Source organism: Lynx rufus, unplaced genomic scaffold (genome assembly GCF_022079265.1).
Source record: "Lynx rufus isolate CCGP_SWC_20201006 ecotype Redwood Valley unplaced genomic scaffold, mLynRuf1.p SCAF_40, whole genome shotgun sequence".
NCBI classification, from domain to species: domain Eukaryota; kingdom Metazoa; phylum Chordata; class Mammalia; order Carnivora; family Felidae; genus Lynx; species Lynx rufus.
Window position 1 is genome coordinate 103,160 of NW_025814857.1, and position 27,854 is coordinate 131,013.

The window sequence follows — 27,854 nt, forward strand, 5'->3', positions numbered from 1 at the left end:
GATTCCACTTATATAAGACTCTTAAGAATGCAAACTAATCCATAGTGACAGAAAATAGATTGCTGACTTCAGGGTGGAAGGATTACAAAAAGGCACAAGGAAAGTAGATGCATATGTTCACTATTTTAATGGGTGATGGGTCCACAGATGTATATATGTGTGAAACTAAACACATACGGTTTAAATACGTGCCATTTCTTATTGTTAAATATATATTAACAAAGCTGTTAAAGGGGCACCTGGTGGCTCAGTTGGTTAAGTGTCTGACTTCAGCTCAGGTCATGATCTTCCGGTTTGTGAGTTCGAGCTCTGCGTCGGACTCTGTGCTGACAGCTCAGAGCCTGGAGCCTGTTTCAGATTCTGTGTCTCCCTCTCTCTGTCCCTCCCCTCCTCATGCTCTATCTCTATCAAAAGTGAACATTTAAAATTTTTTTAAAAGTAAAGCTGTTAAAAATATGAATGTACAAAAACATTTACAAATTAAAATGCCCTGTAGTTATCTCTCACAGCCAGAGAAAACTTCACAGAGAGACACACATATTTCCAACCAGAAAGTAGGTGCAGAAGGCACCCAGAGGAAGAAATTGTGCTGATCACATTATGTAGAATGCAGCAGACAAAACTGAAAACAAACTGAGGGTTGATGGGGGGTGGGAGGGAGGGGAGGGTGGGTGATGGGTATTGAGGAGGGCACCTTTTGGGATGAGCACTGGGTGTTGTATGGAAACCAATTTGTCAATAAATTTCATATATTTAAAAAAAAAAGTATTTCCTGAGCAGTGGGAGGGAGGGGGGGACTGGGGTCACAGGCAGCATTCATAGGCAGGGCCCAGTGTTCATATGACATTCAGAGAGAAAGGAATCCTTCAGATAAAGTTAGATAACAGGCCTGGCATACAAATTGCTCCCTAGGAGACAGCACTGTGCAGAAAGTGTTCAATAACAGTGTACGGTGAAGAGGGTCTGAAACATGGGTCTTTCGCAGAGCAGATGGTGTGATAGAAAACATTCATAGGCACAGTGCATGTTGCAGAGGCCATTCATAGAAGGCTGGGTGGAAACAGCGTTAACAAGGAAGCGCATCAGGAAAGCAGTGCCAGTCTTTCTCAAGCAGGAAGAGTTGAGAACAGGGACTCCGTGGTTTACACCAACAGAAGGCTAGAGCAACAAAGATCAGGGAGGCTGCCACTAGAACATAAGGAAAAAACCCCAATGATTCCAGCTTCCAAAAGGACTGTCATGATCCTCAGGTTCTCCAGAGGCCACTGAAAAAACACATGTGTACCCTATTTTTGACAACCCATAGTGTTCAGTGTTGCTGCCAGAGAATAAGGGCTTCTTTTCTGCCTTCCAAATTCTGTATAATTACCTCTTAGAATACTCAAGTACCTGCAGAACTGATCCCAGAAACACTTTGATGATGGATTCTGGGACCTGTAGTTTCGAGTATTCTCCCTTATATAGGGGAGAGAATGCACAAAGAGGCAAGCATGCTGCCTAGTTGCTAACAGCCAATCCAGCATGGGCCACCTCTTTGACCACTCATCACCCATAATACTCTTCTATCCATATTTTTCTCCCAAATATTCAATAGCAATACTATGTTTCTGCTTAGCATAATGCAAGCATTCTTCATATAGGGGAATGTGCCTTCATCTTCTCCAAGAAGCAGTGTCAAAAATCCCATTAGACACATCCTCATTCTCTGGGGGATGTCTGTTCCTTTTCTAGTTCTGTCACAATTACACTTTGATATGCTGTAATCCACAGACTATAAGATTAAGCACCACCCACACAATTTAAATTGAGGTTAATAAATGAGAGAAGGAAAATTGGGCTAATAAATTCAAATATATAACAACAAAGCAAGACAAAATATGCATAGTTTCTATAGCTCTTATTTCTGAAGCTGGTCATGAGGTCATAGTATTTACAATTTCCTTCTTCCACCAGTATTTCAAGTTCTCTATGACCTCATTCAGGTGGCTGGGTTGTTTACCTGGTGGGAAGATACAAATCTTCATTTCTGACCAGTATGAGCCCTTAGTGGTCCTGCCTGCATGGGTCACTATAGTTTTCCATTAACTTGTATTATTGGACATGGGAACACTAAGAAACACTCTCAGAGGATCAATCTCCTAGGTTTCAAACATAGTCCTTCCTGCCCCCACTATGTAACAGCAACCGTGTCTCCCCTTGATAATCAGAAGCAATCAACCAGCCACTAACTCTCTTCTTTGTTGTTTCAGTGGCATGAGGGACCCCCACATGGCCATGTGGCAGTCTCAACTTTCAGTTCAATGGAACCATTGTTGGTTCCCCTGGTGAAAGCTTTCCTCCCTTGGGGCCTCCGCAGGGAGAAGATATTGTACAAAGAAGCATCACAAGAGGAATGTGTTCTTTGGAGACCTACAGGTTGAAGACATTCATAAGCAGAGTCCTTAGAGGACACCACATGAGGGTTCATGGGTTGGGGGCCTTCATGGGTTAGATCTATGGGGGAGGTGGGGGAGGAATAGAGGGTATGTTCTGGGATCAACCTTCTTGGTGGAAACATGGTATGCTAAGTGATTTTTCAAAATAACACTACCGTATTTTCCTTTTAGGTATTTGTGTCATATACTGTCATCAACAGAGTCCTAGAAATATCTGGTTAGGAGCTACTGCTGTAGTCCTTATCCTCTGAAGTAAAAAAACCTCTTCTTCCATTCCCAATTGTACTCATGTAGCCAAGATGGTGACTGAGGTTGGGGTGAGAAAGTAGCTCCAGGGACACTAGCTCAATAGCTATTGAACATTGGGTTCCAAAGTCCCTGCTCACTAGTGGAAGGATTCCTCTGTCATGTCTTTTATCTTTGGACTTTTGATCACCTTTTTTTATCCCTGGGCTAGATTAAGACATATACAGTAAGAAAATTGTATTTTGGGATATAAAACTCAGAAGTGTGGGTCACTTGATAGGCAGCACGATGATTCAACAGGATTCTGTAGCACTGACTTTAATGAGAAAGATGAAAGTCTTGACTACTGGTACACTTCTGGAGGAATGGGTTCAGATGGTGTGTGGGCACCTTTGAGAAGGATATTTGAGAGATACATATTTAGAATTATTGTCAATGAAGAGTTTATGGGACCAGGGTTGTTTAGATGGGAGAAGAGTTGATGAGGGAGAACCCAATAAGCATCTTTATTACTTTAGGGGCTGGCATAAGGGCAAGGGAGGATATATTACCAGTGGGTGACAGTTAAAAGGAAAAGATTCTAACTCAACTGAACAACGCATTTTCTGAAACTGGACCTGTCCACAGAGTGGGCTTGTATGGGACTGAGCTGATCATTGCAAGTGTACAATAAGGACTAGATGGCCATCTGTATGCAATGGTAATAAAGGGGAGGATGGACCCAAAAGAATAAAATATTCTTTGTTAAGATCTCATCAGTCTAGGGACACCTGGATGGCTCAGTCTGTTAAGCATCTGACTTCGGCTCAGGTCATGGTGTCATGGTTCACAAGTTTGAGCCCCGCATCAGGCTCTGTGCTCTCAGCACAGAGCCCACATTGGATCCTTGGTCTCCCTCTCTCTCTGCCCGTCTCCCACTTGTGCACTTGCTCTCTCTCTCAAAATAAATAAACTTAAAAAAAACAAAAATATCTGACTAGTCTAAAATGCTATGCTTCCTGTGCATGCATGATTTCTAGATTTTGCTATTTTTTGCCTCTTTAGATTTGATACTTCTTGAAGTATTTATTTGCTTTTATAGAGAATGGCTTCAGGTAATATTAGAAAATAAATTACACAGCCAATACACCAAGTTATTACACTTAAAAAAAAGGAAACCTTAACATTGACTACATTGACATATTTAATATCTCAATATTTATTATAATTGAGTACATTAATTTGGGTTAAGCAAATGTGATTAAAAACACTAGACAATTAAAAAGAAGCAAAAGTATAATGCAACCACCTCTCTTAAGTCTGCAGAATTTTGTGCCTTTTTAGACATGAAAGTGTCTGTTTTGAATAGAAATCAATATTGATCTTACAAGCTTTCCATCAATTTCTTGCATATTGGTTCTAAAACTCCCTTAAAGGCACAGTGTATCTTAAAGGTGGAGAAGTCAGCCTATCTTGGATCTCTTTATCCTGTACTCGATCAACTAGGCTATACTGACTCAGGGTTGGTACCTCCAACACAAAGGAGCAGCCTTTCTTTCCCTTTTATTCATTCATTTAGCACCTATGTGTCAGTGTCTATCATGTGCCAAATCCCTCGCTGTGGGCTATACCTGGGGAATACCAGCTCATATTTAGTGGTACATGACCTATTGTATCACTTTTCCCCTCCAGAGCAAATCTGATGCACATCTATGCAAATAAATGGAATGTTCCTCTCTGATCATTTGACAGGAAGACAAGTCCACCAGCCAATGTGCATAGGAGTCAGAAACTGGAGAGAGATGGAGACATTTTCTAATTAAATTAAGGGAACAGACCCTCAGTTTTCATCAGAAAACTTTCAGGTTGTCCTTCCTCTCAAGGACCTTACACAGTGATCCTGGTCCCAAAGGCAGATGAGCTTAGTTGAACCTGAGTATCAGCTGACCACATGGATGGGCCTGCAATTTGTTTAGACAGTCAACAGGTTTCTCTGTTCCAAGTACTTGGGACTCCAGTAGTTGCTGATATCCTGGCTAGCTCAGATCGGGTAGCTCACTGTGGCTTTCCCTGGGTTGACAAGCTCTTCTTTGGGAAGGTCTGTGAGGCAAGTCTCTACCCAGCAGAGAAATCTAAGTTTGGAAGAGTATCTCAGTTCAAAATTATTTTCATAGAAAGGGGAGGAGAGGGAAGGAGGGCACTTTGACTTTTGTGGTACTTCATAGGGAGACCTAGGATGCCCAGAGGAGGAACATGATTTTATACTTTCCTCTCTTTGTAAGAGTATGCCTCAGGGGAGACCTATGGAGGGCAATGTTACTTGGTAAAATGAGGTAACCTCCGCACAGACCTTGGCACACGACACTAAATCAATGCTTGGTAATGTGGTTACTGTTACTGAGAACATGGGTTCTGGAGAGAGAGAGCAATGGTTCCACACGATGTAGTGACCACCTTCTGAGCCTTGATATTCCCATCTATAAATTGGGGACAAAAATAACCTCTGCATAGGATTAGTATGAGGATTGATGCCATCACTTTGTGATAATGCCTGATAGGTAGTAAGGCCTTGAGAAATGTTAACTGTTTTTCTCCCTTCTTAATCCTGCTGGAGTCTATACAACCTGAAACCTACTTTTGAAGATTTCTGTGTAACTATTGGAATTGAAGGAAAAGGTATTAATCAGCTATCAAGATTCAGAGACAGATGTTCCTTTGGTCAGTGGCCTCTTAAGAATCACACCCCATGGAATGTAATCTTATCTGTGTAGACTTTCAAATGCATGCCCACAAGCTTGCAGGGAAAAAAAAGCCTCAATTATAGTGAAAAGTGGGAAGAAGATAATTAAAATCTGCTATATAACTCAATAAAAAGCAATTAACTATTTTTAAATGTGTATGGAAAGTTAAATATATAAATGTATGTATATATATATGTATACATACATACACACATATATATGGCAACTATAACAGACAAGCTAAATATTAGCCTAAGCCAATCCCTAGCATTCAATGTCTGCAATTTACCCACCAGAGATTTACCCACCTGGCCCCTCAGAAGCCTCAGGGGACCTCTTGTTTTCAAGCCCCAAAGATACACTTAGAGCTGTAACCTAGAATGTGGGGTTCCTCTCTGTCTCAAAAGTCAGGACACGCTGAAACTCATGCTCCTGCCTATCGTACCAGATCATCTAAACTCATCAGGAAGCCAACCTATCTTAAGAAAGCCAAGATGGAATTCTTGTTCAATCTTTTTTTTTTTCTTGAGCCTGAAATAAGATCATAGATGTAAAGTGCTTACTAAGCTATTAAAAGCTACACACACACGTTATTGTCATCATTAAGATACTCTACTAGATGCAATCAGTTCAACTTGAGAAGGGCAAAAGTCTGAAGAAATCAAATGGGGAGGAGGAAAGTGAGGGAAGAGGAGCTAGCAACTTGGGGCAACTGGGGACAGCCAAACTTGTCCAGGAGTCATCAACTTCTTCTCAGCCTGGAAGAGCTAAAAAAAAAAAAAAATAGTAGTAGCCATTAGATTAGAAATTCACATCCAATCCAATAACCAGTCAGAGGTTCTTGGGGTGGCTGATGTCTCCAGGCATTAGGTAAAATAGTCCAGGTCAAGTGTCTTCTAGAGAGAAGGCAGGACAGGCTTATAGCTGGTGCAGAGCCTGGTTGCTACCCATTTCCATTGTCTTCAAGGTGGATACTCTGCTCTGTGTTTCTAGTTGAGGAGGTGCTAAGGAGAAGGGGCTCCCAGAATTTGGAAAGGCAGTGTCCTATAGGCACCAGGTCCCATGCAGCTCAGACACTGAGTCTGGGTCAGTTCTACTGGCTTTTAGCATGCAAACCTGTCTTCAGGCAGTGTTGGGGATGTGGTCCAGAGGCTACCCAAGCAGCCCTTCCTGGTTGGGCCAGCCCCAGGATGGCACCATCCCCTCCCACATATGACCATTTATCCTGGCCTTTACCTACTGCTGGTCCCCCACCTGATTCTAGTTTCACTGAGCACCTTGCTTTTTGAGTCTTGATTTTATGCTATATAAGCAATGGTGGAAGTGATCCAATGGTGGAATTTAGAAGAGAGCCTTGGATTTGAATTAGAAGTTCTGGGTTGAGATCCTGATTCTGCCATCCACTAGCTAGTTGTTTCCTTTTTAGGTCTTCATTTGCTTGTTCTCAAATGAGGCTAACAACACAGGCCTGGCCAGCATCCCAGGGAAGCTAGAGAGCTCAGATAAGATGCTGCATGAAAGGTACTTATTGAGAGGAAGATGCTATAACTCCTGCAACTTAGAAGGGTCTTTGGGGAGGGTCTTTATCTGTACCACCTAAAACTTCAAAGCCTCAAGGCTAAGAGAGATAGTAGCATTCTGGTTTGAGACTCAGGAAGAGACCCGGGCACATTTCTTCTCCCAAATAAGTTTCCTGGCTGCTTGGTACCCACCTAGAAGAGCTTCTCATAGCATTTCCCACAGTGGATGGTGTCATGGTGAATGAAGATCTGATCCAGGAGCTCACCCATTGGTTTACTGCAAATCCCACACTGAAAGAGAAAGCAAGCTAGAGGTCAACATGCAAGTGAAGCAACATAAATTAGTGGAGTGTGGAGGGTGCACCTGAGCAGACACTGACTTGATGGCACATCCTGGATTTTGAAGCAGAGAACAAAAGTTGGTAGAAAACAGAGACAAAACTCAAACAAACAAACCCACACAAATTAGCAGGCATGATGATCACACAGTAGTTAGGAGCCCAGGTTTCAGAACTGCGCCTGGATTTGAGCCCTAAATCCACTGTTTATTAGCGGGGTGATCTTGGGCAAGTTACTGAGGTTCTCTGAGACTCTATTTCCTGATATATAAAGTGGGCACACTGGCAGGTTATCATAAGGGTATGGTGAGGTAGCCCATAAAGGACACTGAACCTGGGGTCATATGTAAAGTAAGCCATTGCTGTTGTAGGAGGGCTGAGGGACTTTAATTGTGATATTTAAGGTCCAAAGGAAGGTGATATGAAAACCTAATGAAAGGGAAGGCTATTACAACAGTGTAGCTCTGCTGTCCTCAGGACTCTCACACCTGCCACTCTAGTGGATATCTGAAGGACAAAAGTGGCCAGTCATCTACAGTGGACCTTCCTGCAGACAGTCTTGAATAAGAGGGGTCATGAGTTCCTAGGTGTCTAGGTCTCCAACCATCTCCATGGCTGCCCTGGGCTGATCAGGCATTCTGGCTTCCAGTTTGCAAAAGATGCTGAGCACCGTGGAAATGACTGCTGGCATCCTCAACTCCATCCACTCATTTAGTTCCCACTTCTCCCAAGCCTCTGGCATGGAGCACAATCACACAGAGATCAAGCCTTCTTTCTCGTCTTTGATCCACGAGGCTCCCTAAGTCTGGACGATGTTAGCAGCACCACCCTTCTTCCTTACCTTAAAGCAATAATCATGGCAGCAGATGCCAAGATGCTCTAGGGTAATCTTTGGACAGTCTCTGATCTCCTGGTTGCAGTAAGTACAGATCCCTCCAGTTGTTCTGTGAGATGAAAAACAAGAACCTGGCAATCAGGCTGGCATGCAGGCTACTGATGTGATGCAGCCAGACCCTCTGATTTGACACAAACAGCCCTATGTGCCTGTATTCTCAGCCTGCCATCTTTTTCTGCAGTGTGAAATTGGTTACATATCCCTTGGCTGGGCCTCAGTTTACTATAGACCTTCATGATATTTCCAGAAATTGGTCATGTATCTTCACCGTACTCACAATCATATGTGTGGACCCCTTGGTTTGATTCTTATTCCAGGCAGCTTACCTCTCCCTGACCCCTTGCCTGGCATGCTGGGGGCACTACTCTCCTCTAGAACAGGAAGACCCATGCCTTCTTCTATAGGACATGTGCCCTTGTCTTCCCTACCTGGCGCCCTATCTTCATGATGCTTCCCTTCATGCCTGGGGCCACTAAGCCCTGCCTCTCAGACCCTACACTCTTGGACCCACCCTGCCCCGTGATACTCCAATGACCATCTCAAAGACAGTCTGGCTGTAGATTCTGATGGGACATCATGTTGGAGTTCTAGATACTGACTTCTAGGTTGAGTATCTTCCCACTTTGAGGGTCCCTGCTTTTGTTTCTGAGAGTCACCACTGCTTTTCCTCCTCAGAGGGAACCTGCTCAAAGTGCCTGCCCGCCATGATTCTTCAGGCATAAATTGGGAGTGCTTTCTTTCAGAGATTTGGATATGCTTCTGACAGAAGCCAGAGGTGGTGCTACCAACCTGGAGCCACACAGGATCCTCCTTTCAAGGGCCCAGAATTACCATGATCATCTCAGGTTTGGTCCCTCCATCATGTAGGGCTCAGTCTCTTAACAGTGTTGCTAAAGACTCCTGCCTTAATCAAAATCCTGTTCCCCACCCCCCCATGTATTTTACCATCACCAGTTTCAGCTCACAGTTAGTCAGATAACACAGTAGAAATACCCCTGACCTGGGAGTAGTCATGGACCTGGGATTTAGTCCTGGCTCTGCCACTAACTCCCTGTGTAACATAAGGTACATTATTTATTCTTTTCAGGCTTGTTCCCTTCACTGTGACCTGAGTGAAATGCATCTCTAAGACTCCTTTCTCTTTTATTTCAAGAATTTAAAAATATGACTTCTTTATCATTAAGACCATCCTGTGGCCACTGTCATCTAGTGACAGCTTTAAAAACTGCTGAATGAAGCAATGTCTGCACCTTCATTGAATTCACATGAATGGCTCTCTCTGGCTTCTTGATGATAGCAACCCATTTTTCCTCACTTTCCACCTATTGCTGTCTTTTGTAGTTTAGTTTTTTTTTCTTTCTGGTCATATTTACAGGTTAATTAAGTGATCATTTAGGTTCTAATTCCAAGGGCCTCTCCTGCTAACATGAGCTCCCTGGGCCTTCAGGCATCATAATTTCCCTTCTCAGTAGCCTTTTGAGTTTGCCCTCTTTGTCTTAGCTGGGTCCAAAGGCTTTAGTTGCCACAAGTGTGACATCCCAAGGACAGATCTGCAAGTGGATCAGAAGCAGCCAAATGGAAGACAAAAGCAAATAGACTTAGTGTGGAAATGTCTCTCAGCTGTTTCTTCTCTGTAGACCTGAGAGCTCCCTGGAAAGATAGTAGACTTACCTCTCAGAGTACAGAGAGCTGTCACATGCAGGTTTCTTCTCCACATCACATGAGTCTTCAATGCTTCTAATGCTGCAGAGAGTGTGATGGGGAAGAAGAGGGCAGAAGATGGGAACCAGATGACTACCACACTCATGAGCAGAAATGCTTTTATAATATTTTTAATCCTGTGGCCACAAGCTGAGACATGGTTCTGCATGGCCAGCCATCATCTGTTATGCTGAAGTGCAGTGGAAGCTTTGAAATTGGTGCCAGGGAGGCATAATTCTCTTGGAGAAGGGCTCTTGCATGGGGGCAAAGAATACCTGCCATGCTGAGGAAGATGACAAGGGCGGTGGCCACAATTCTTAAGGCTGTGTATTCCAGGAGGCACCCTCCCAGATTCACTGACCAGTAGGAAAGGATCATGGCTCTTCTCCCCACATATGCGTCTGGGTTATAATGTGAGTCACTAAGAGCCCACTCACAGCAGAAATCAGACGTTAGGAATGGGAGCAAACAAAAGAAGGAAAGATTCTGACATATTACCTGTGTTTGAGTTACAGGGGGAATTGGGTTGAAGTTTTTTTTTTTCCATTTCGCATCTTCATTTTCAATATGACTTTTGATAATAAACACAAATGATTAAAAAAAAAACCTATTGTCAGGAAAGTGTGACTAGCTACAAGCCATGGGATACACTTTAGTGAAGCTGCCATTCTCACAGGAGCCATGTGGTGGCCATGAGAGGTAGCCAGAAAAACTGCTGCTCCGAGGTTAAGTGATTTGCCTAAGGTCATGCTTGGAGTAAGGAGTGAGCTAGAATTTCAGTCCAGGTTCTGGTTTTTTTTTTGTGTGTGTGTGTGTGTGTGTTTTTCTCAGCATTAAGCTTATCTCTAAGCTTCCTGGAAGGTAAAGAAAAAGGGGGAAACACAATACACTACACAATCCTCCAATAGAGAAACTCTGCTTTTTTCATAAGACATAACATTTTAACTGAATGTAAACTTCAATTTTAAAATAAATTTAGATAGGGTGCCTAGGTGGCTCAGTCGGTTAAGCGTCTGACTTCGGCTCAGGTCATGATCTCACAACTCGTGAGTTTGAGCCTCGTGTTGGGCTCTGTACTGACTGCTCTGAGCCTGGAGCCTGCTTCGGATTCTGTGTCTCCTTCTTTCTCTTTGCCCCTCCCCTGCTCATTCTCTCTCTCTCTCTCTCTGTCTCAAAAATAAACATTAAAATTTTTTCAAATAAATGTAGTTGCCATATGGTAAGAATTAAAGTTTACAGAGGAGTGGGAATGACAGAAGAAAACCCAGGAGACAGAGTTCAGTCAAGTAACACTCCTAGAGGCAAATGCTGGATGGCAGGGACAGCTCCCTCGGGGGTGCTGGGGTTTTTGCATATATTATTTCTAATCTCAAAACCTCCCTAAAAAAAAGCTATAGAGTCAGAAAACAGATCAGTGGTGGCCAGGGGCTGTGGCTGGTGGTGTGGGAGACTGCTAATGGTTATGGGGTTTCCTTTTGGGGTGATGAAAATTGGATTGTATTGTGGTGATGGCTGCACACATGATGAATGTACTAAATGCCCCTGAATTGCACACTTTAAAGAGGGAAGTTTATGACATGTGAATTATATCTCAATAAAGTTACTGACAAAAACCACCCTTAGGAGTTACAGGTGAAGAAACTGAGGCTCAGAAAGGTTGAGAATCTTGTGAAAAATGACCCAACCAATGGGGGCCAAGCTAGGGCTTGAACTTGACGTCCATGTCCATTATCCCACAACACCCATGAAAGCTGGTCCAGAATCCCCAGAGGCCCAATCATGAAATAAGGCCAGGGAGCTCCTCTCTGTAACTAAAATCCTCATTCTAGGCATGAGATGATGTGCCATAAAAAAAGATTCCAGGGAGAATGGTATGTCAGTGCAGATTACTTTTTAACTGAGGTGGCATGAAGGTATCCTTCCATGTGGCATCAGGAAACAAGCAGATATAGAGATGATGAGTGAAAAGTTAAGTATATATCAGGAACTGTAGTCAAATGTGTGCTCAAATGTGTGCAATTCATGGCCATACAGTGGCCATACAGCAATTAAATGTGAGGAACCCTGGCATGCTGGAAAGGGCATGGGAGCTTAAGAGATGGTAGGGATGGGATTAACTAGATAAAAGAGATTGGAACAGGATGGAATTAACTAGATAAAAAGTCCTTAAGGGCTTTGCCAGCTCTGTAAAGAGGAATGCTCTTAGAATTTCACTAAAGAAAGCTTGTGGTCTACCAAGAAAAAAAGTTAGGCAGAAGGGCATGGCACTGGAAGTAGGATGTAGGATGAATTAACAATAAAGGGGAACACAAAGGTACCAACTTAGGTAGAACAGCTTGAAATCATGTCTGTGGGCAATTATATCATTCATCCATTCAATAAATGATTACACAGAAACAATTCTGGGCCAAGTCCTGGATGAGGTATAGGGGATTCAGGATCATGGAAGGATCTGAGACTTGCTCTTACCTGTCATAGCATGAAGACACTGGCTTCCCAGAGGATACCTCACTAGCATTCATGTATTCCTTCATGAAGAGAATCCCTTTGCTGTAAAAGAAGCACAGTGAAACAGAAAGAGGTATACTGAAAGATTCCAGGGCACTGGGTCTTGCCCAAAGGAGGGTCCCAAGGCTGGGAGGAAGTGAAGGAGCTTATGGTAAGCCCTGGAGGTAGAGGCACTGATGGGCTCTAACTGCCACCAGGCAAGGAAAATGGCAAACAGGAGCTGCTGCACTGTTGAGTGTACTATTGACTGGGCTGAAATTGGAGGCTGTGGGTTCAGCTTGCTGTGTACAAATGTGAGAGCCCTAGAAAAAGGCTCCCTGCAATCAATGTCAACATGCTTTCCTTCATGAAGATCTCTATACTATGGGAGGCTTGTCCCCCACCTCCCCAGACTGCAGTAAAGTGAACTTCCTATCTTCCTCTCTGACTGCATTTTCTTTCCCTTTTGCCCTGGCTCTGGATAGTTTCCAAACTGCAGCCGTAGACTGTTGGTCCTCGCCACTCTGTGTGAATCTCTAGCAACAATAAAATCTCTCCCTTCTCAATCCTAGATACGCCTGTGGCAAAACTGGAAGTCAGCATCATGTTTGGCTTACCATGGCCCTGAATTTGACCTTTATCAAGCTGGCTTGATGTTACCAGAGAGTGCTCTGATCTCCTTGCCCTCCCCATACACACACATCACTCAGCCTTCCTGCAATAGCTAATACTGCAGGTGAGGCCAGGAGTGTAGGTGAAGCAGTAAATAATGTGAGAGAGACAGACATAGGCCCTGGCCTCAGTGGGCTTTCTCTGGCCTTACCACATGTTTCTCAAGAGATATTATTAGCAAGGTCCTACAGATGGCAGAGCACCAGGAATTGACATTGGGATAGGGGGAAGGGGATACAATGAGATTCTGTCCAGGCTTACAAACAGGACTTTAAATTGGGGCGATCTGGACTACACTATGTGGTCCCTTAACCAATGGGATTCTGGGAATTGGGGGTGGCACTAGAGCTAATATTAGGGAAGTGACATGGGGCAAAAACCAAGTCGTTTAGCTCTTGGGGGGATATAGCCCAGAGAACACCTCCCAGGTTGTCTCTTATTACCTGGTTGAAATGGAGTCCAATTCACTTGGGGAGGCTGGGATGTAAACATGAGGCTGCTCAGTAGAAGGAGTAACGGTAACAGTGACCATACAGCTCGAGGGGTTTTTCACCCTGAAGGAAGTAAATGGAGGGGGGAGTGTGTCAACACTGAGAGCTGACATCTGCCAAGGTCAAATAGGGTTTGGGGGCCTACTCCTGAGACTGCCACTTGAAGGAGTTTAAAAATATGCCAATGTTTTTAAAACAACCCACACAAATCATGGAGCTTATACAAGTTATACAAGTCTCCTGAGATCAGTGGGTAGAACCACTTACTTTATAGATAAGAAAATCCAGGTTAAGTGACCCAGGTAACACTGAGTCAGTGGCAAGACCTTAATCTTACAGATCCTCCCAGAACTCCCCAGTACAGCCAAAGGCCTTGGCCTGTGACTCACTTGATTTGAGCAGAGCCATTGGGCTGACAGGGACTTGACAGAACAACTCAACTCACCTCCTCACTGGATGGGACAGCCCCTTCCTAGGATCAGCTCTATCCCCCATCCTCCAGAGAACTCTCTGGAGAATAGAAGGCCAAGGGAGAGAGGGACAAATGAATTTAGGCATCACCAAAGAAGAGACTTGGATGTACCTCATTCTGGAAGGCATTTGCCACAAGCAGAGGCAAGAAACTGACACATATGATGGTTTTTCTGAATCTCCACCATTTGACTGTACACACAGTCCTTGGCCTAGAATCTGACCTCCTAGCTGGCTTGCAAGGTTTTTCTCTGGCCAGGCCCTTACTTGCTTTCACTCTGCCTGCTCCTGGGTCACCAGCCCCATACCCAAAGCTGCCATAGCTGCTTGCTGCCATCGAAGGCATTCTGTTGGGCACCACCACTGCCCCCCCCACAACTTGTGCCATCCCCTTTACATCTACCCACTCTCCAGTGGCCTTGGGACAGCTCTATAGGCATACATTGTCTTGGGATGAATTTGGCTTCTCTCCAACATGTTGCTGCTCAGATCAAGTTCTGGATGTGGCCGTCTCAACCTGACCCGGGTTCTGTGGTATCACTCCCTTGTTACAGAATCCAGTGTTCAAGACCTCAACTAGTTTAACAGTGGGCAGGAGCGAGAACAATCATGATCTTGTACTGCCTAGCTCCCCAGCTTCATCTTCTCAAACTATTTCATACACACACACACACACACACACACACACACACACCTGAATCTCTAGCCACACTAACTGCCCTAATACCTTTGCACATAACACCACCTTCTCCTTTCAGAAACCCTTCTGGAGTACTTGTTCTATCACCTCAGAGAAGTACCTTGCTTTGGGCAAAGTACCCTGCTTTTATGTGCCCAGTGGTCCTATGCCTATTCTTATGTCACCCTATGATATAGGAATGAACCATGGAAACTAGAGGAGGTGGACTGACTGGGAAGGGAGGCCCCCTGGGAAAGACAGATGGGGGATAAAATACAGAGCCAGAGTATGAGGAGAAACTGAATGCATGAGGAAGGAACAACTAGCAAGTGTCTGGCATTCTGTGGTCCACACTTAGCACAATAATTGAAGGGACAATAGAGCTGAAGGGGCAAGGTAAAAAAAAAATCTCGTGGGGATCCTTCTAGGACTGCAATGTGAGCAATAGAAGACCCCCACCAGGAAGGCTCTTATTCCTGGTCAGGTAACATCCCACCTCCCTCCCATAGTCTCCTCCTCCTAATCTAAGATCCAGCCCTGGCCCTGCCCACCTGGTCTCCTTTCCCCCTCCTCACTTCACTTCTTACCCTCCATCCATAGAACCCTTCATTTATTCTCTTCTTCTCAGCTCCCTCTCCCATCGTGGTCTCTGTACATGCTGCCCATGTTGTGTCTTTCCAGGTTGTTTTCCAGTCTGGCTCCTCCTTGTGCTTCAGGCCTCAACTTAATTGTATCCTTCTTAGCAGAAAAGCTTTCCCCAACAATCTGAGCTACAACACTCCTTGTCCCAGCCTCTCTCCATCAGAGGACCCAGTTTCCTTCTTTTCTGGGCTTATCACAAATGGAGAAGCACAAATAGAGCACAGTCATTAGCAGCACAGGCTCTGGACTCTGACTGTCTGGGTACTGATCCCTGTTAGACCACTGCCTGGCCAAATGACTGTTGGCAAGCTATTTAACCTCCCTCTGCTTTAGTCTCTGCTCTGTAGATCTGAGATAATAGCACCTCCCCTATAGGGTTGGTGTGAGAATGAGACAAGTACACATAAGGCACAAGAACAGTGCCTGCACATTTTCAGTACACAGCAGACACTAATGGTTATCATTATGGTATTGTTGCTATAGTGTTTATTCATTGGTACACCATGCAGTCCCTGAGGGTGAGTGCTGAGGGGCCTGGCCTTCTTGCTCAATGTGGGTGATACCTACAACTGGTTCATAGAAGGTACTTATATATTGTCTCTAGGCCCATGGCTCTTGCTTACTTCCAAACTCATGGTTGCTTTGGGGAAAGATCTCCAGAGAGCAAAGAGAACACCCAAATGTTGCCATGCAAGGCCACCCTTGTAGGGGTGGCAGTGGAAGAGTTCATCCAACATCCTTTATCTCTGATAGGAGTTCCTGTTCACACCAGGGTACACCTTCCTCAGAGATCTTCCATCTCCATTAATGGCAAAGGCATTCCACATCCCTCTCCTGACCCAGATCTTCATGCTCCAGATGGCTGCCAGAAAACATGGTACTCTGTTCACCTTCTCTGTTCCAGGATTGGTCTAAAAGATTTGATGCTATGGCTTCAAACTGAAGCCCATGAGGACCTACCCCTCGGCACTCATTGCTGGTCACCTTTCCACTGCTTCCTGGCCACTTATATCTGCAGAGAGGATTGCCTAACATGTTAGGGTTTGTTCTGGATGGTGGCTCATGAAAAGAAACCTGGGCTATAGCAGGAGCTCAGCACAGTGTAACGCTTACCTGCTGGTGTGGCTTCCCAGTTCCACAAGCTCCTCTGGTCTTCTGGGGCTGCTCTGCTGCTCTGGGGTTCTGGGGGCTGCAGGCTGCTGGAAGGGTGCAGCTGGGTCCCCGTGGCCACCTCTCAGGACTGCAGGCCTCTCCTGCCAGGTCTCTCCCACTTTGGCAGGCACATTCTTGTCTTCAGAATCAGCCAAGGTGCTGAGGAACAGTGAACACCTTTACGGAATGAGTCTTTGGGACCAGTCCTTCTTCACCCACTGCATGCTGATGTCACCTATTGTGGCCATAATGGGCTCCTCTCCCAGAGGGTGGGGAAGAGAGGAGCCCAGTACGGCCCCAACCCCAGGGAGAGTCTATCTCCCTTTTGGGGGTATCCCAGCACTACTGCTCCCTTCCTAATGACAAAGACAGTCTCCAAGAACACATGATGACTTCAATGAGGTTTTAAAAGAGTCTTCTTCTAGTTGGAAACAGTGGCATTCCTGTCCCCTTCTTCCATTGGCTTTTTTTTTTTTTTTTTTTTGGCAAGGCTTCCCTGTCCCAGTCCATCTGTCCTGTCTAAAAAGCCTAAAGCCATCTGGTCTCTTCCCCAAGCAGTAGTGTTCAGATGACTTATGAACACAGCCAGTCCTGCCAGTGCCCAGCTGTCTGGGAAGGAGCATCTCCCCTAGGCTCCCCTGGCAGGCTGGGTGAAGGTGAAAAAAGGGAAACAGACCATAATGCTCATTGGGTTTTCAAAGGGGCTAATGACCCCAAAATTGGTCACCAATACCCAAAGACTCTGGGCCAGGCCAGAAATATGTGCCTTGGCCCATTTGTGATCCTCAAGCGCCATCTGGTGGCTGGTATGGGCAAGACTGCAGCATAAGCCCTGCCCAGTACATCCATTTTCCTTATAGATGGTCACATTTCCCAGCAGGCACCGCGGTCAGAACGCTTGGCTGCAGGAAATGGTGGTGCTCCCGGTGCGCACACACTGAAATGCGTAGGAGCCTTGCGCACACACAGGCAGGTGCATACGTATTGTTGTGGCAGCCTTATTTTCACAGCTAGGAGTATGTGTCTTCTTTATTGCTAAGTAGTCCTAGCTATTATTACGAGGTAATAGTATTTTCATCCTCTTTTTACGATGAACAATCTGGGGTGAGGGTCCCTTTGCAGGTCATAAATGGCAGTCAGAATGGAACTTCAGCCTCCCTCCCTGGGAGATGAAAGTGGAATGGAAGCAGAAGCAAGAGCTCATCACTTAAATGTCCGAGATAAGAGATAAGTATACAAACAAAAGTTTGAAAAACCTCAGTTTCTCCCCCCACAACAGCCAAACATTATGAAAGAGCTGTCTACACTTACTCTTGTGACTTCTTGACTCATTTTTCCTTGTCAACTCTCCACTGAAGCTACTATTGCTTTCCAATATCCCAAATTATCTGTGCCTAGTACCAATATCTGGTCTTTTAGCCCCTGCCCCCACTGGGGACTCTCCAGAATCTCAGGGACCCCAAAAGCAATCATCTGAAGCTGAAAAACTTAATTTGAAATGCTCTGGATATTTTATCCAGGTAGATGAGCCTTGGAGACAACCCAAGGGCTGTTTCTCTTGCTCCCTCACTCCTCGCTTAGATACAGTCTCCATAAGATTACTATCAAGGCAAAAAAAATTCTTAAAACCCTCCTCTACAAATAGTAGTAGGAACCTTTAGCCTTCATGTGGAGCAGGTAACTTCAATTTACCCATCCACCAGAAACACAATTCTCATAAAAAATAAAGTGGGGCAAAGACAAGAGCTAACTCATAAAACCAGTGAATTTGTGTGTGTTTATACCTACTCATGGCTGAAAATTTAGAATTAAAGCCATGAGATCTCTGCTTGTGTTTGTCTATATGTTTATGTATATATGTTTGTGTATATATGTATGTTATATATGTATAATATTTTCTTATCTCTGGAGAGTATACCAAATTAATTTATAAAATCCCTTATCTTCTATTCCAAATAACTTAGAGATAAATAAGCACTTACACAAATTAAACATTCCTAAAACTTTCATAAATTAAAGAAACAATTTCTAATACTTTGTAAAAAAACAGTATTCTTATAAAAACTAACACAAATGGCTAAAATTAACAACACTGGAAACAACAGATATTGGTGGGGATGTGGAGAAAGTTGGTGGGAATGCAAACTGGTGCAGCCACTATGAAAATAGTATGGAATTCCCTCAAAAAGTTAAAAATAGAACTATCCTACCATTCAGCAATTTCACTATTTGGTATTTATCCAAAGGATATAAAAATATTGATTCAAAGGGGCATATGAACACTGATGTTTATAGCAGCATTATCAACTATAGCCAAACTATGGAAAGAACCCATATGTGCATTGACTGATGAATGGATAAAGAAAATGTTGTGTGTGTGTGCATTTATATTACTCAACCATTGGAAAGAATGAATTTTTTCCATTAGCAACAACGTTGATGAAGGTAGACTGTATTATGCTAAACGAAAAAAGTCTGTCAGAGAAAGACAAATTTCATATGATTTCACTCATATGTGGGATTTAAGAAACAAAAGAGATGGGGGCGCCTGGGTGGCGCAGTCGGTTAGGCGTCCGACTTCAGCCAGGTCACAATCTCGCGGTCCGTGAGTTCGAGCCCCGCGTCAGGCTCTGGGCTGATGGCTCAGAGCCTGGAGCCTGTTTCCGATTCTGTGTCTCCCTCTCTCTCTGCCCCTCCCCCATTCATGCTCTGTCTCTCTCTGTCCCAAAAATAAATAAAAAAACGTTGAAAAAAAAATTAAAAAAAAAAAGAAACAAAAGAGATGAAGATAGGTGAAGATAAAAAGAGAGAGGAGAAAACCATAAGAGATTCTTAATTTTAGAGAACAAACTGTGGGTTGATAGAGCACTGTGGGTGGGTGATGGGCTAAAAGGGTGACAAGTATCAAGGAGGGCACTTGTGATGATCATTGTGTGTTATATGTAAGTGATGGATCACTAAATTCTACACTTGAGACCAATTTTGCCATATATGTTAACTCACTAGGTTTTAAATAAAAACTTAAAAAAGAAAACAAAAACCCAAATATTTTAAAAATTCTAGTTCAAAAACTTAGCTAAATCTTTGGCAAACAAGACTAGTTTAATATTCTTAATTTAATGAAAACAGCTGTCTTGTGAGTTATCAACCTTACATATAATAGAAGCACATATTTTAATTTTTTAATATTTATTTTTTTCAGAGAGTGCAGGTGCATGAATGGGAGATGGGGCAGAGAGAAAGGGAGACACAGAATCAGAAGCAGGCTCCAGGCTCTGAACTGTCAGCACAGCCCGATGCGGGGCTCAAAACCATGAACTGCGAGATGGTGACCTGAGCGGGAGTCAGATGTTTAACCGACTGAGCCACCCAAGCGCCCCACACGTATTTTTATTATACTTGAGTATAATCTTCATAAACTTAAATGGTTTAACTAGCCACGTAAGCTAGTATTACATCTACTAGATGTAATATAGTATTATATTATAAAATATATTATTTTACATTTTATATATATAATCTATGTATAGATTATAAAAATATAAATTTGCTTTTAATCAAACTGAGGCATTATTCTGACAAACTCTATTTCAGCAGTAATTATGTTTTATAACATGTCAGCTTAAAGACAGTTTCCAAGATCTTTTTGGAAATTTAAAACCTTAGATTGATGCTAAATTAAATTAACAGATATTTACTAAGTACCTAGATCATTTCTAAGTAAGATAAAATACTGAAATATTAGTTACTAAGCCTAAGTTTAAGTTTATATACTTTTTGCTTCTTATTTGTTATAGTACAGAGAGGTTGTACATACATTTGTTAATAAATGTGTTCATTTGTGCACACTGAAAAATTATACTATAAAAAAGTATATAACTATAAAGTTTTATAAGATATATATTCATAAGCTTTACTAGTCTACTGCAAAATGCTGGTATATGACAGATAATTCAAAATGATCTACATCTATTTTTCTCTGTAATATAAAAGTTACTAACAGTTTAAAATTATAATCAATATGTATAAATGAGACTACTAAAAGCAATAAGGCAAAGGAGAACAACTTTGTATGCAAGGTATGAAAATATGTTTTTGTTAAGGAAAAAGAATAAGTTTGTCCTAAATTAAAATAGTGGTTCCAAAAATTTTGTAAGATGAAATGTAAGTAGATTTAAAATTATAAAATGTTTACAGAAAAGAAATTTTATTTGCCGTGTTCAAAATTTACTAAAATTAAGTGTGATTATTTATAGTATTTTCTTTTTTTTTTAATTTTTCTTAACGTTTATTTGTTTTTGAGACAGAGAGAGACAGAGCATGAACGGGGGAGGGTCAGAGAGAGAGGGAGTCACAGAATCTGAAGGAGGCTCCAGGCTCTGAGCTGTCAGCACAGAGCCCGATGCAGGGCTTGAACTCATGGACCGCGAGATCATGACCTGAGCGGAAGTCGGACGGTTAACCGACTGAGCCACCCAGGCGCCCCGAGATTATTTATAGTCTTTTCAAAAAGAGCTCTGGTATCAAGTATTGTACCGATAAAAAACTAAAATTTGGCTTTCTCTCTGTTAAAATAGTAAGAGTTTCTTGGCTCACTGGTGTGCTCTTAATAAAAGGTTAATGATAGTTCTTTTTTCCCCAGTAATCTATTGTGAAAATGAATAAAGGAAAACCTCACTAAAATGGAGTCAGGAGGCCAGAAGTGGGAGCTCTCATGCCCTACCACTCCTTGGTGTCCTTTGCAAAACTAACAGGAAGAAGCCTAAATTTTACTATTCCAGCAGGAGGAAGATTTTCTCCTTGCCCAGCAATAGCCCAGCTCATGAGAGACTGTAACAACTGAGCCAAGGAAAAGCCGCTACACTTCAAAGTCCCAGTTCACTCCAATGGACTTTTTGTTTATAACAAGCCCTCCCAATGTTTCTCCTTTTTCTGTAATAGAGTGTTCCTCTTCTTTGCTCTTGGACTTGCTTTTGCTGTAGCTTGTGTGTCCTGAATTGCAATTCTCTGCTATTCCTGAATAAACCCATTTTGCTGATAAAATAACTGCCTTTTTATTTTTAAGGTGAACACTATCTAAAAAGAAAAGTTTTTATGTCTTATCAAACTAATATCCTATTCTTTATGTTGACTTTATCATGTCAATTATTTTTAAAAGGCCTTAATTTTAAAGGAGCTAATAGTCTTTGGGCACCTGGGTGGCTCAGTTGGTTAAGTGTCCGACTTTTACTCAGGTCATGATCCCACAGTTCGTGAGTTCGAACCCCATGTCGGGCTCTGTGCTGACAGCTCAGAGCCTGGAGCCCGCTTTGGGATTCTGTGTCTCTCTTGCTCTCTGCCCCTCCCCAGCTCACGCTCTGTCTCTCTCTCTCTCCTTCAAAAATAAATAAACATTTAAAAAAGACATTTTAAAGGCTCTAACAGTGTTTACAATCATTTTATCTCCTATGTTTACTTTAATTTTTTCTCACACTTTGATTTAATAGATAACCAAGTAGTATTTCTCACTATCCCATAATCGTTATCAAATCCTCAAACCTTCTGATAACATTTGACATTTTGACTTCCCCAAATCAAATCTGAAATATCTTTTACACCTAAAACTGACACTGAGATTTCCCAGAAGGCCCAAAGGATTTATTTGTTCTTTCACCTTGCAACAAGAGCAGTACTAAAACTATTCATATTTATTTAATATTGTATACATTTTATGGGAAGCAGTGTCAAATCCAAAAATAATAATGCTGAGCCTTTCCTAAGTTAAATTTTAAGGGGTAAAATTTTAATTATACAAATATTTCAGAAATTATATAAAATTCCTAGCGATCTGTCAGTGCCCTCACTGTCTTGGTGCTGCCTTGCCAAATATTAAAATAACAGCACAATGTTATCAGTCATAATTTTAATTATTTTTAAAATGTAACTTAAATATGTTCTTACTACCATATGTCTGTCTTTCACTAGCTTGAAACGTTCCCTTTTAAAAGGGTCATTGCCACTACTGTTGCTAAACCTTTGTGAGAACAAGTACACCCACGTGGGGAATTCTGGCTCCTTCAAGTGACTGAGGAATCCATTTCACCAGTTAAGTCATCTAAGAAATCCAACAGGTTCTTCTCCTTCTTCCAATTACATTGTTCTTATCATTGTTGGTCATCTGAGATAACAGATCTAATGAACTATAAAAATTAAAGTTTGCTAAACTGATGGAAGAACTCAATCTCCCGTGGCCTAAGGTTTTATCCTTGGCACCGATCATCCTCTGATCCTCTCCTGATGGGTCACACCAACTGTCCCCATGTGAAATAATATCTGGACCACCCATGAGAAATCCCTATTCTGTCTGGGCTCTGGAAGAGTTTAACCTGGTCAATTCATACATTCTAAAATACCCACAGGGATTTTTCCAATCTTCTGTCCACTCTCCCTCACAATTCTGCTGTTATCATTGCCTACATCCCTGCAGGTCTCACTCTACTTCCCTCTGTACTTCCTGGAATCCTAGGCTAGTCAAGCCTTGTCCATTAGGAGGTTTGCACTGACTGGCTTTCCTCCTGGTGCATACCCAGAATGGGGCTAAGGGTCTCCTTGCTACTTTGGACTATTAGCAGTAGTGGTCTTTAATCCTCTGGCCCAAAGACTCCAAATGTCATCTTTGCTGATGAGCCTAGTCTACCGAGATGCCATGCCAGTGACCTGACCCAAAGACTAGAAATGGAAGACCTAGACGGTTCTAGAAAGAAGACTTTTCCACAACCACACCCAGCATGCTTGGGGATTTGGACTACTAGGAGGAAGAAAGGAAGGACAGTTGCAAGGTGTTGCTGCCCACCTTAGAAACAGAACAGTATTGCCAGGGCAATTCATCCAGGCTGGCCCAGGCAGAGCCTCTGTCTGAAAGTCAGAGCCTTGCCTCAGGTGCCCTTGTCTGCCAATCTGTTTGAGTGTGCCGCTTTGTCTTGGTGTCTCCATGGACTGGGCATTTGCTCAATTGGCTCCAGGCAGTTAGAAAATAGCTTGGAGATACTCTGCCCACAACCTGGGCCAGAAGGGGTCACACACTCCACTCTTCCACTTGAGCCACAAAGATGACTTTCTGACTTAACACTTCTCTTTCCCTTACTGCTCCCCCAAGTCTTATCAGCTGCCCAATTCTGGGTCCATTTTACTTACTTAAGAGTTCTATTTCCATGTCCACAGCTACCACCCTAGCTGGGGCCCCATCATCTCTTACTTAGTGGACTGGAACCTCTTTGTAGCTCTTCTCCCTGCCTCCACTCTTCCCACGTCCAGTTCATTCTTCACACTGCCACCATAGAAATAAGTCTAAAGCACAACTCTGACCATTTCACTTCCCTGCTTAAAACTTTTCTGGCTCTGGGGGTGCCTGGGTGACTCAGTCAGTTAAGCGTCTGACTTCGGCTCAGGTCATGATCTCGCGGTTTGGGAGTTCAAGCCCCGCATCAGGCTGTGTGCTGACAGCTCGGAGCCTGGAGCCTGCTTTGGATTCTGTGTCTCCCTATCTCTGCTCCTCCCCCACTCATTCTCTCTCTCTCTCTCTCTTTCTCAGAAATAAAGAAACTTTAAAGAAATTTTAAAAAAAACTTTTCTGGCTCTGTATGTGGGAATGTAAAATGGTAGAAAACAGCCACCGTGGAAAATAGTATGGCAGTTTCTCAAAAAATTTAAACATAAAATTACTATATGATCCAGCAATTCCACTTCTGGGTATATACCCAAAAGTACTGAAAGCAGGATCTCAAAGAAATACTTCTACACCCATGTTTATTACAGTATTATTCAAATTTGCCAAAAGGAGGAAGCAGCTCAAGTATCTCTTGACACTTGAATGCATAAACAAAATGCAGTATGTCTATAGTATGGAATATTATTCAGCCTTAAAAAGGAAGGAAATACTGACATATGCTACAACATGGATGAACCTTGAAGACATTATGCTAAATGAAAGATGCTAGTTACAAAAGGACAAATACTGCATGATTCCACTTCTATGAGAAACCTAGAGTAGTCAAGTTTATAAAAACAGAAAGTAGAATGATGGGTGCCAAGGGCTGGGGAGAAGGGGATGGGAGTTGTTTCATAGAGAAAGAGTTTTAGTTTTGCAAGACAGAAAGAGTTCTGGAAATTGGTTGCATAACAACATGAATGTACTTAATGCCACTGCCTTTATACTTTAAAATGGTTAAGATGGTAATTTTTATGTTTTGTGAATTTTACAACAATTAAAAAAAAACTTTCCTAACTCTTCTTTGTCCTCTGGAGAAAGTCCAAGCCCTTGTTAAGGCATAAAGGTCAGACTCTGCACATTTGTGTCTGTGATCATGTGGCTTTTGTCCTTTATTAGATTGATATGGTGTGTTGGTGACCCTAAGACCACCACCAGGGTCCATGATTCACTAGGAGCACTCCCAAGACTCAGCATATAGTCATCCTCAAGGCTAAGATTTATGACCATAGAAGGATACCAAGCAAAATCAGTGAAAGAAAAAGGTGATATTTTCATTCACGACCCAAGATTATTACTGGAGACTGGTCACATAGGAACTTTCTGCCTGGCACGAACCAAAACTCCCAACTCCCAGGAGGCAAGCAGACACTCAGCATAAAGCACGTTGTTTGTACAAGTGATCCAGGTGGTCACCCTTAACTCTCATCATTTAGGGAAATTTTCATATCAGTGTAGAGAACTGTTTACCTCTTCAAGTTCCTGGAGGCCAGCCAAGGGCACATCTTGCAAGCAGCCCTTTCTTTTTTTTTTTTTTAATTTTTTTAATGTGTATTTATTTTTGACAGAGAGAGACCGAGCATGGGCGGGGGAGGGGCAGAGAGAGAGGGAGACACAGAATCCAAAGCAGGCTCCAGGCTCTGAGCTGTCAGCACAGAGCCCGACACGGGGCCTGAACTCACAGACCGTGAGATCATGACCTGAGCTGATGTCGGATGCTCAACTGACTGAGCCACCCAGGCACCCCACAAGCAGCCCTTTCTAAAGAGAGTAGCCTCAGGCCTGCTAGGTTAACTCTTGTTTGCCCAATGTCAACTTTTCAACGGCTTTCTCAACATAAACCACAGTCATATCAAACCACAGGGTGCTGCGAAGCATGCAACACTGCCATCTACCCTTCAGCACAGGAGATTACCCTTACTCCTGGGCCCCTCCTTCACCTCCTTACAAAGTGCTTCAAGAGGAACATCAACTGTCACCTCTGTGAAGCCTTCTCTGATTCCATGCAGCCAGCCAAGTCACATACTCCTACTATGCTGCCATTATAACCTATCTACACCTCCTTGAGGTCAGTGTCTCCAGTGCTTAGGACATGGCTTGGCATGGGCTAGTCATTAAGTAAAATATTGTTTAATTTTACAATGTGTGGCTCATTAACTCACAGAAAAAATCAAGGAGCCCACATTACTCTGTGTATTCCTTCCCCTGCCCTCCAACCTACATTTGCACTCATCCTTCCCTCCTGTTTCAAAAACAGAACCCTCTACTTCCTTCCCAAGACTCTAGAACCCCACCCTAAGCTCACCATAAATTCAGTGACCATTAACCTTTGGATTTGCTCATTCTTTATTCAAATATCAAACTGTCTTTACCAACAGTGTACTTCCTTCCCTGGGAACATAGGCATGCACTCTAGAAAGCACTTCCTATCATCCTGTAGCTGTATTTATCTAATCACCCATCAAATTTCCATCACTTGCTGGCCAACATTTTAGAAAGAGTTGTATACCTCCACCAACTGCACCACCTCACCTCCAAATTCTTCCTCAATCTGCTATAAGTCAACCAAACCTTTCTGCCTCCCTGACCTGCCCTCCATTTAAGGCAGCCATAAACTCCATTCTACCAAATCCTGTGGTCTTATTTAAAGGTCCACAGCATACTGGAAAGTTAGCTCAGCCTAGCTTGGTTTCCATGACAGTACTCTTTCCAAGTTCTTCCATTTATCCAAAACTTTCTTTCTCAGTATCCCCTTTCAGATCCTCTTCTGCTACAAGACCTTTCAATATTATTTGCCAGAATTCTGACCCAATCTGCCTTTGTAGCTCTTATTTTTATCTTTTTTCATTGTATGGACTCAGAGTTTTAGGGGGCCAATAATTAACACCTCTTTTTAGACAAAAGAACAGAAAATGGAGATAAAGGTCCACTGACGAAGCTGATGGCTTTACACATAGAGCCAAAAAGGAGGGCACCCCATACATCCTTGAACCACAGGGCCTTACACACCCAGCCAAGAGCCTGGCTGGACAACTGACCCCAGGGGCTTGTAGACAAAAGCAAAGAATCCAGGGGGAACCTTCTTGGCTGTACATATGAAGCCATTTTCTTCCAAAGACAAGGAGGATTGGTGGCCAAGTTGGATCCATGCAGTTTCTGTTCCCAATGTGGCAACCAATTAGCCATTCCTGCCCAAGAGAAAAAGAGGAGGAAGGGAGGCCAGCAGTATCAACAAGAGACCAGGGAAACTCCACATCCATTAAACAACAACAAAACTGGCATTAATAACATTAATGCTATATTAATCATGAACAGATCAGACATGACTTGTAGGAAGATTCGCTCCAGCTGCCATGTGGAGAATCAGGCCAGGCATTATAAAGTAAGATGATGCAGGAGACCAGTTAGGAAACTATTTGCTCAGTCAAGAGAGAAATGATAAGGCCACAAGTCTTATTGCCTTATAAAATGTAAAGTTGAAGGAAAGTGGTAGCCAAGGCTTTTCCAAGATTTCAGAATTGGTCAACTGAGTGGATGGTGATGGTCGCAAGCTGTGGAAAGAATGAGCTGAGATATAGCAAGGAAGTTGGGGAGAGGTGCTGTGCAGAGATATGATAAGGTCATTTGAGCTATGCTGAATGTAAAGTGCCTACAGGGAATCTGGACAATAATGTCCAGTAGGTCTGGAGTTGAGTAAAGATTATACTAGGGGCTGCAGAGTGGATGAGGTTGTCTGAAGAATGTTCTCTCTCTCTCTCTCTCTCTCTCTCACACACACACACACACACACACACACACACACAGTGCCATTTTACACACACAAATAGTCCTCTTCCTACTTATGACCCCCATCTTGGGAGACCTCCTTCCTGGTCCACATGTCAGAAATTAGCCAGGGCTTCTTACCTCTGCATACATACACCAGCTCCTATCCCAGCCCTATCCCAACTACTTGTGCTGTAGGAAGCCCCTAAACACTGCTTTGCACCCAGGGAGTCACTATCCCAATCCCACTCATGGAGCAGGAGTTTGAACACCTTGGTGTGTGATGTGCCAGGCACTGGCATGAACATGGGGTAAGAGTGGGTCCCACTTGGGTCATGGCCCCTGACAACTCTCCAGCTCAGGTAGGCAGGCACCCAGCACAGTTTAATACTTA

At 43.1% G+C, this 27,854-nt stretch overlaps 1 protein-coding gene across 1 annotated transcript in view; it reads right to left on the reverse strand.

Annotated features, from left to right (window-relative positions):
- Positions 1 to 3,855: 3,855 nt before the first annotated feature.
- The window catches only part of ZNF185 (zinc finger protein 185 with LIM domain), a 51,246-nt gene continuing 27,247 nt past the window's right edge, over positions 3,856 to 27,854 (reverse strand). The window contains exons 17-23 of the mRNA XM_047097774.1: positions 16,411 to 16,608; positions 13,458 to 13,568; positions 12,325 to 12,405; positions 9,826 to 9,897; positions 8,101 to 8,203; positions 7,114 to 7,212; positions 3,856 to 6,168 (exon numbers count right to left, since the gene is read on the reverse strand). Coding sequence (XP_046953730.1) covers positions 7,114 to 7,212; positions 8,101 to 8,203; positions 9,826 to 9,897; positions 12,325 to 12,405; positions 13,458 to 13,568; positions 16,411 to 16,608 — 664 coding nt within the window. The 3' untranslated portion in view covers positions 3,856 to 6,168. The remainder of the gene's footprint in view (positions 6,169 to 7,113; positions 7,213 to 8,100; positions 8,204 to 9,825; positions 9,898 to 12,324; positions 12,406 to 13,457; positions 13,569 to 16,410; positions 16,609 to 27,854) is intronic.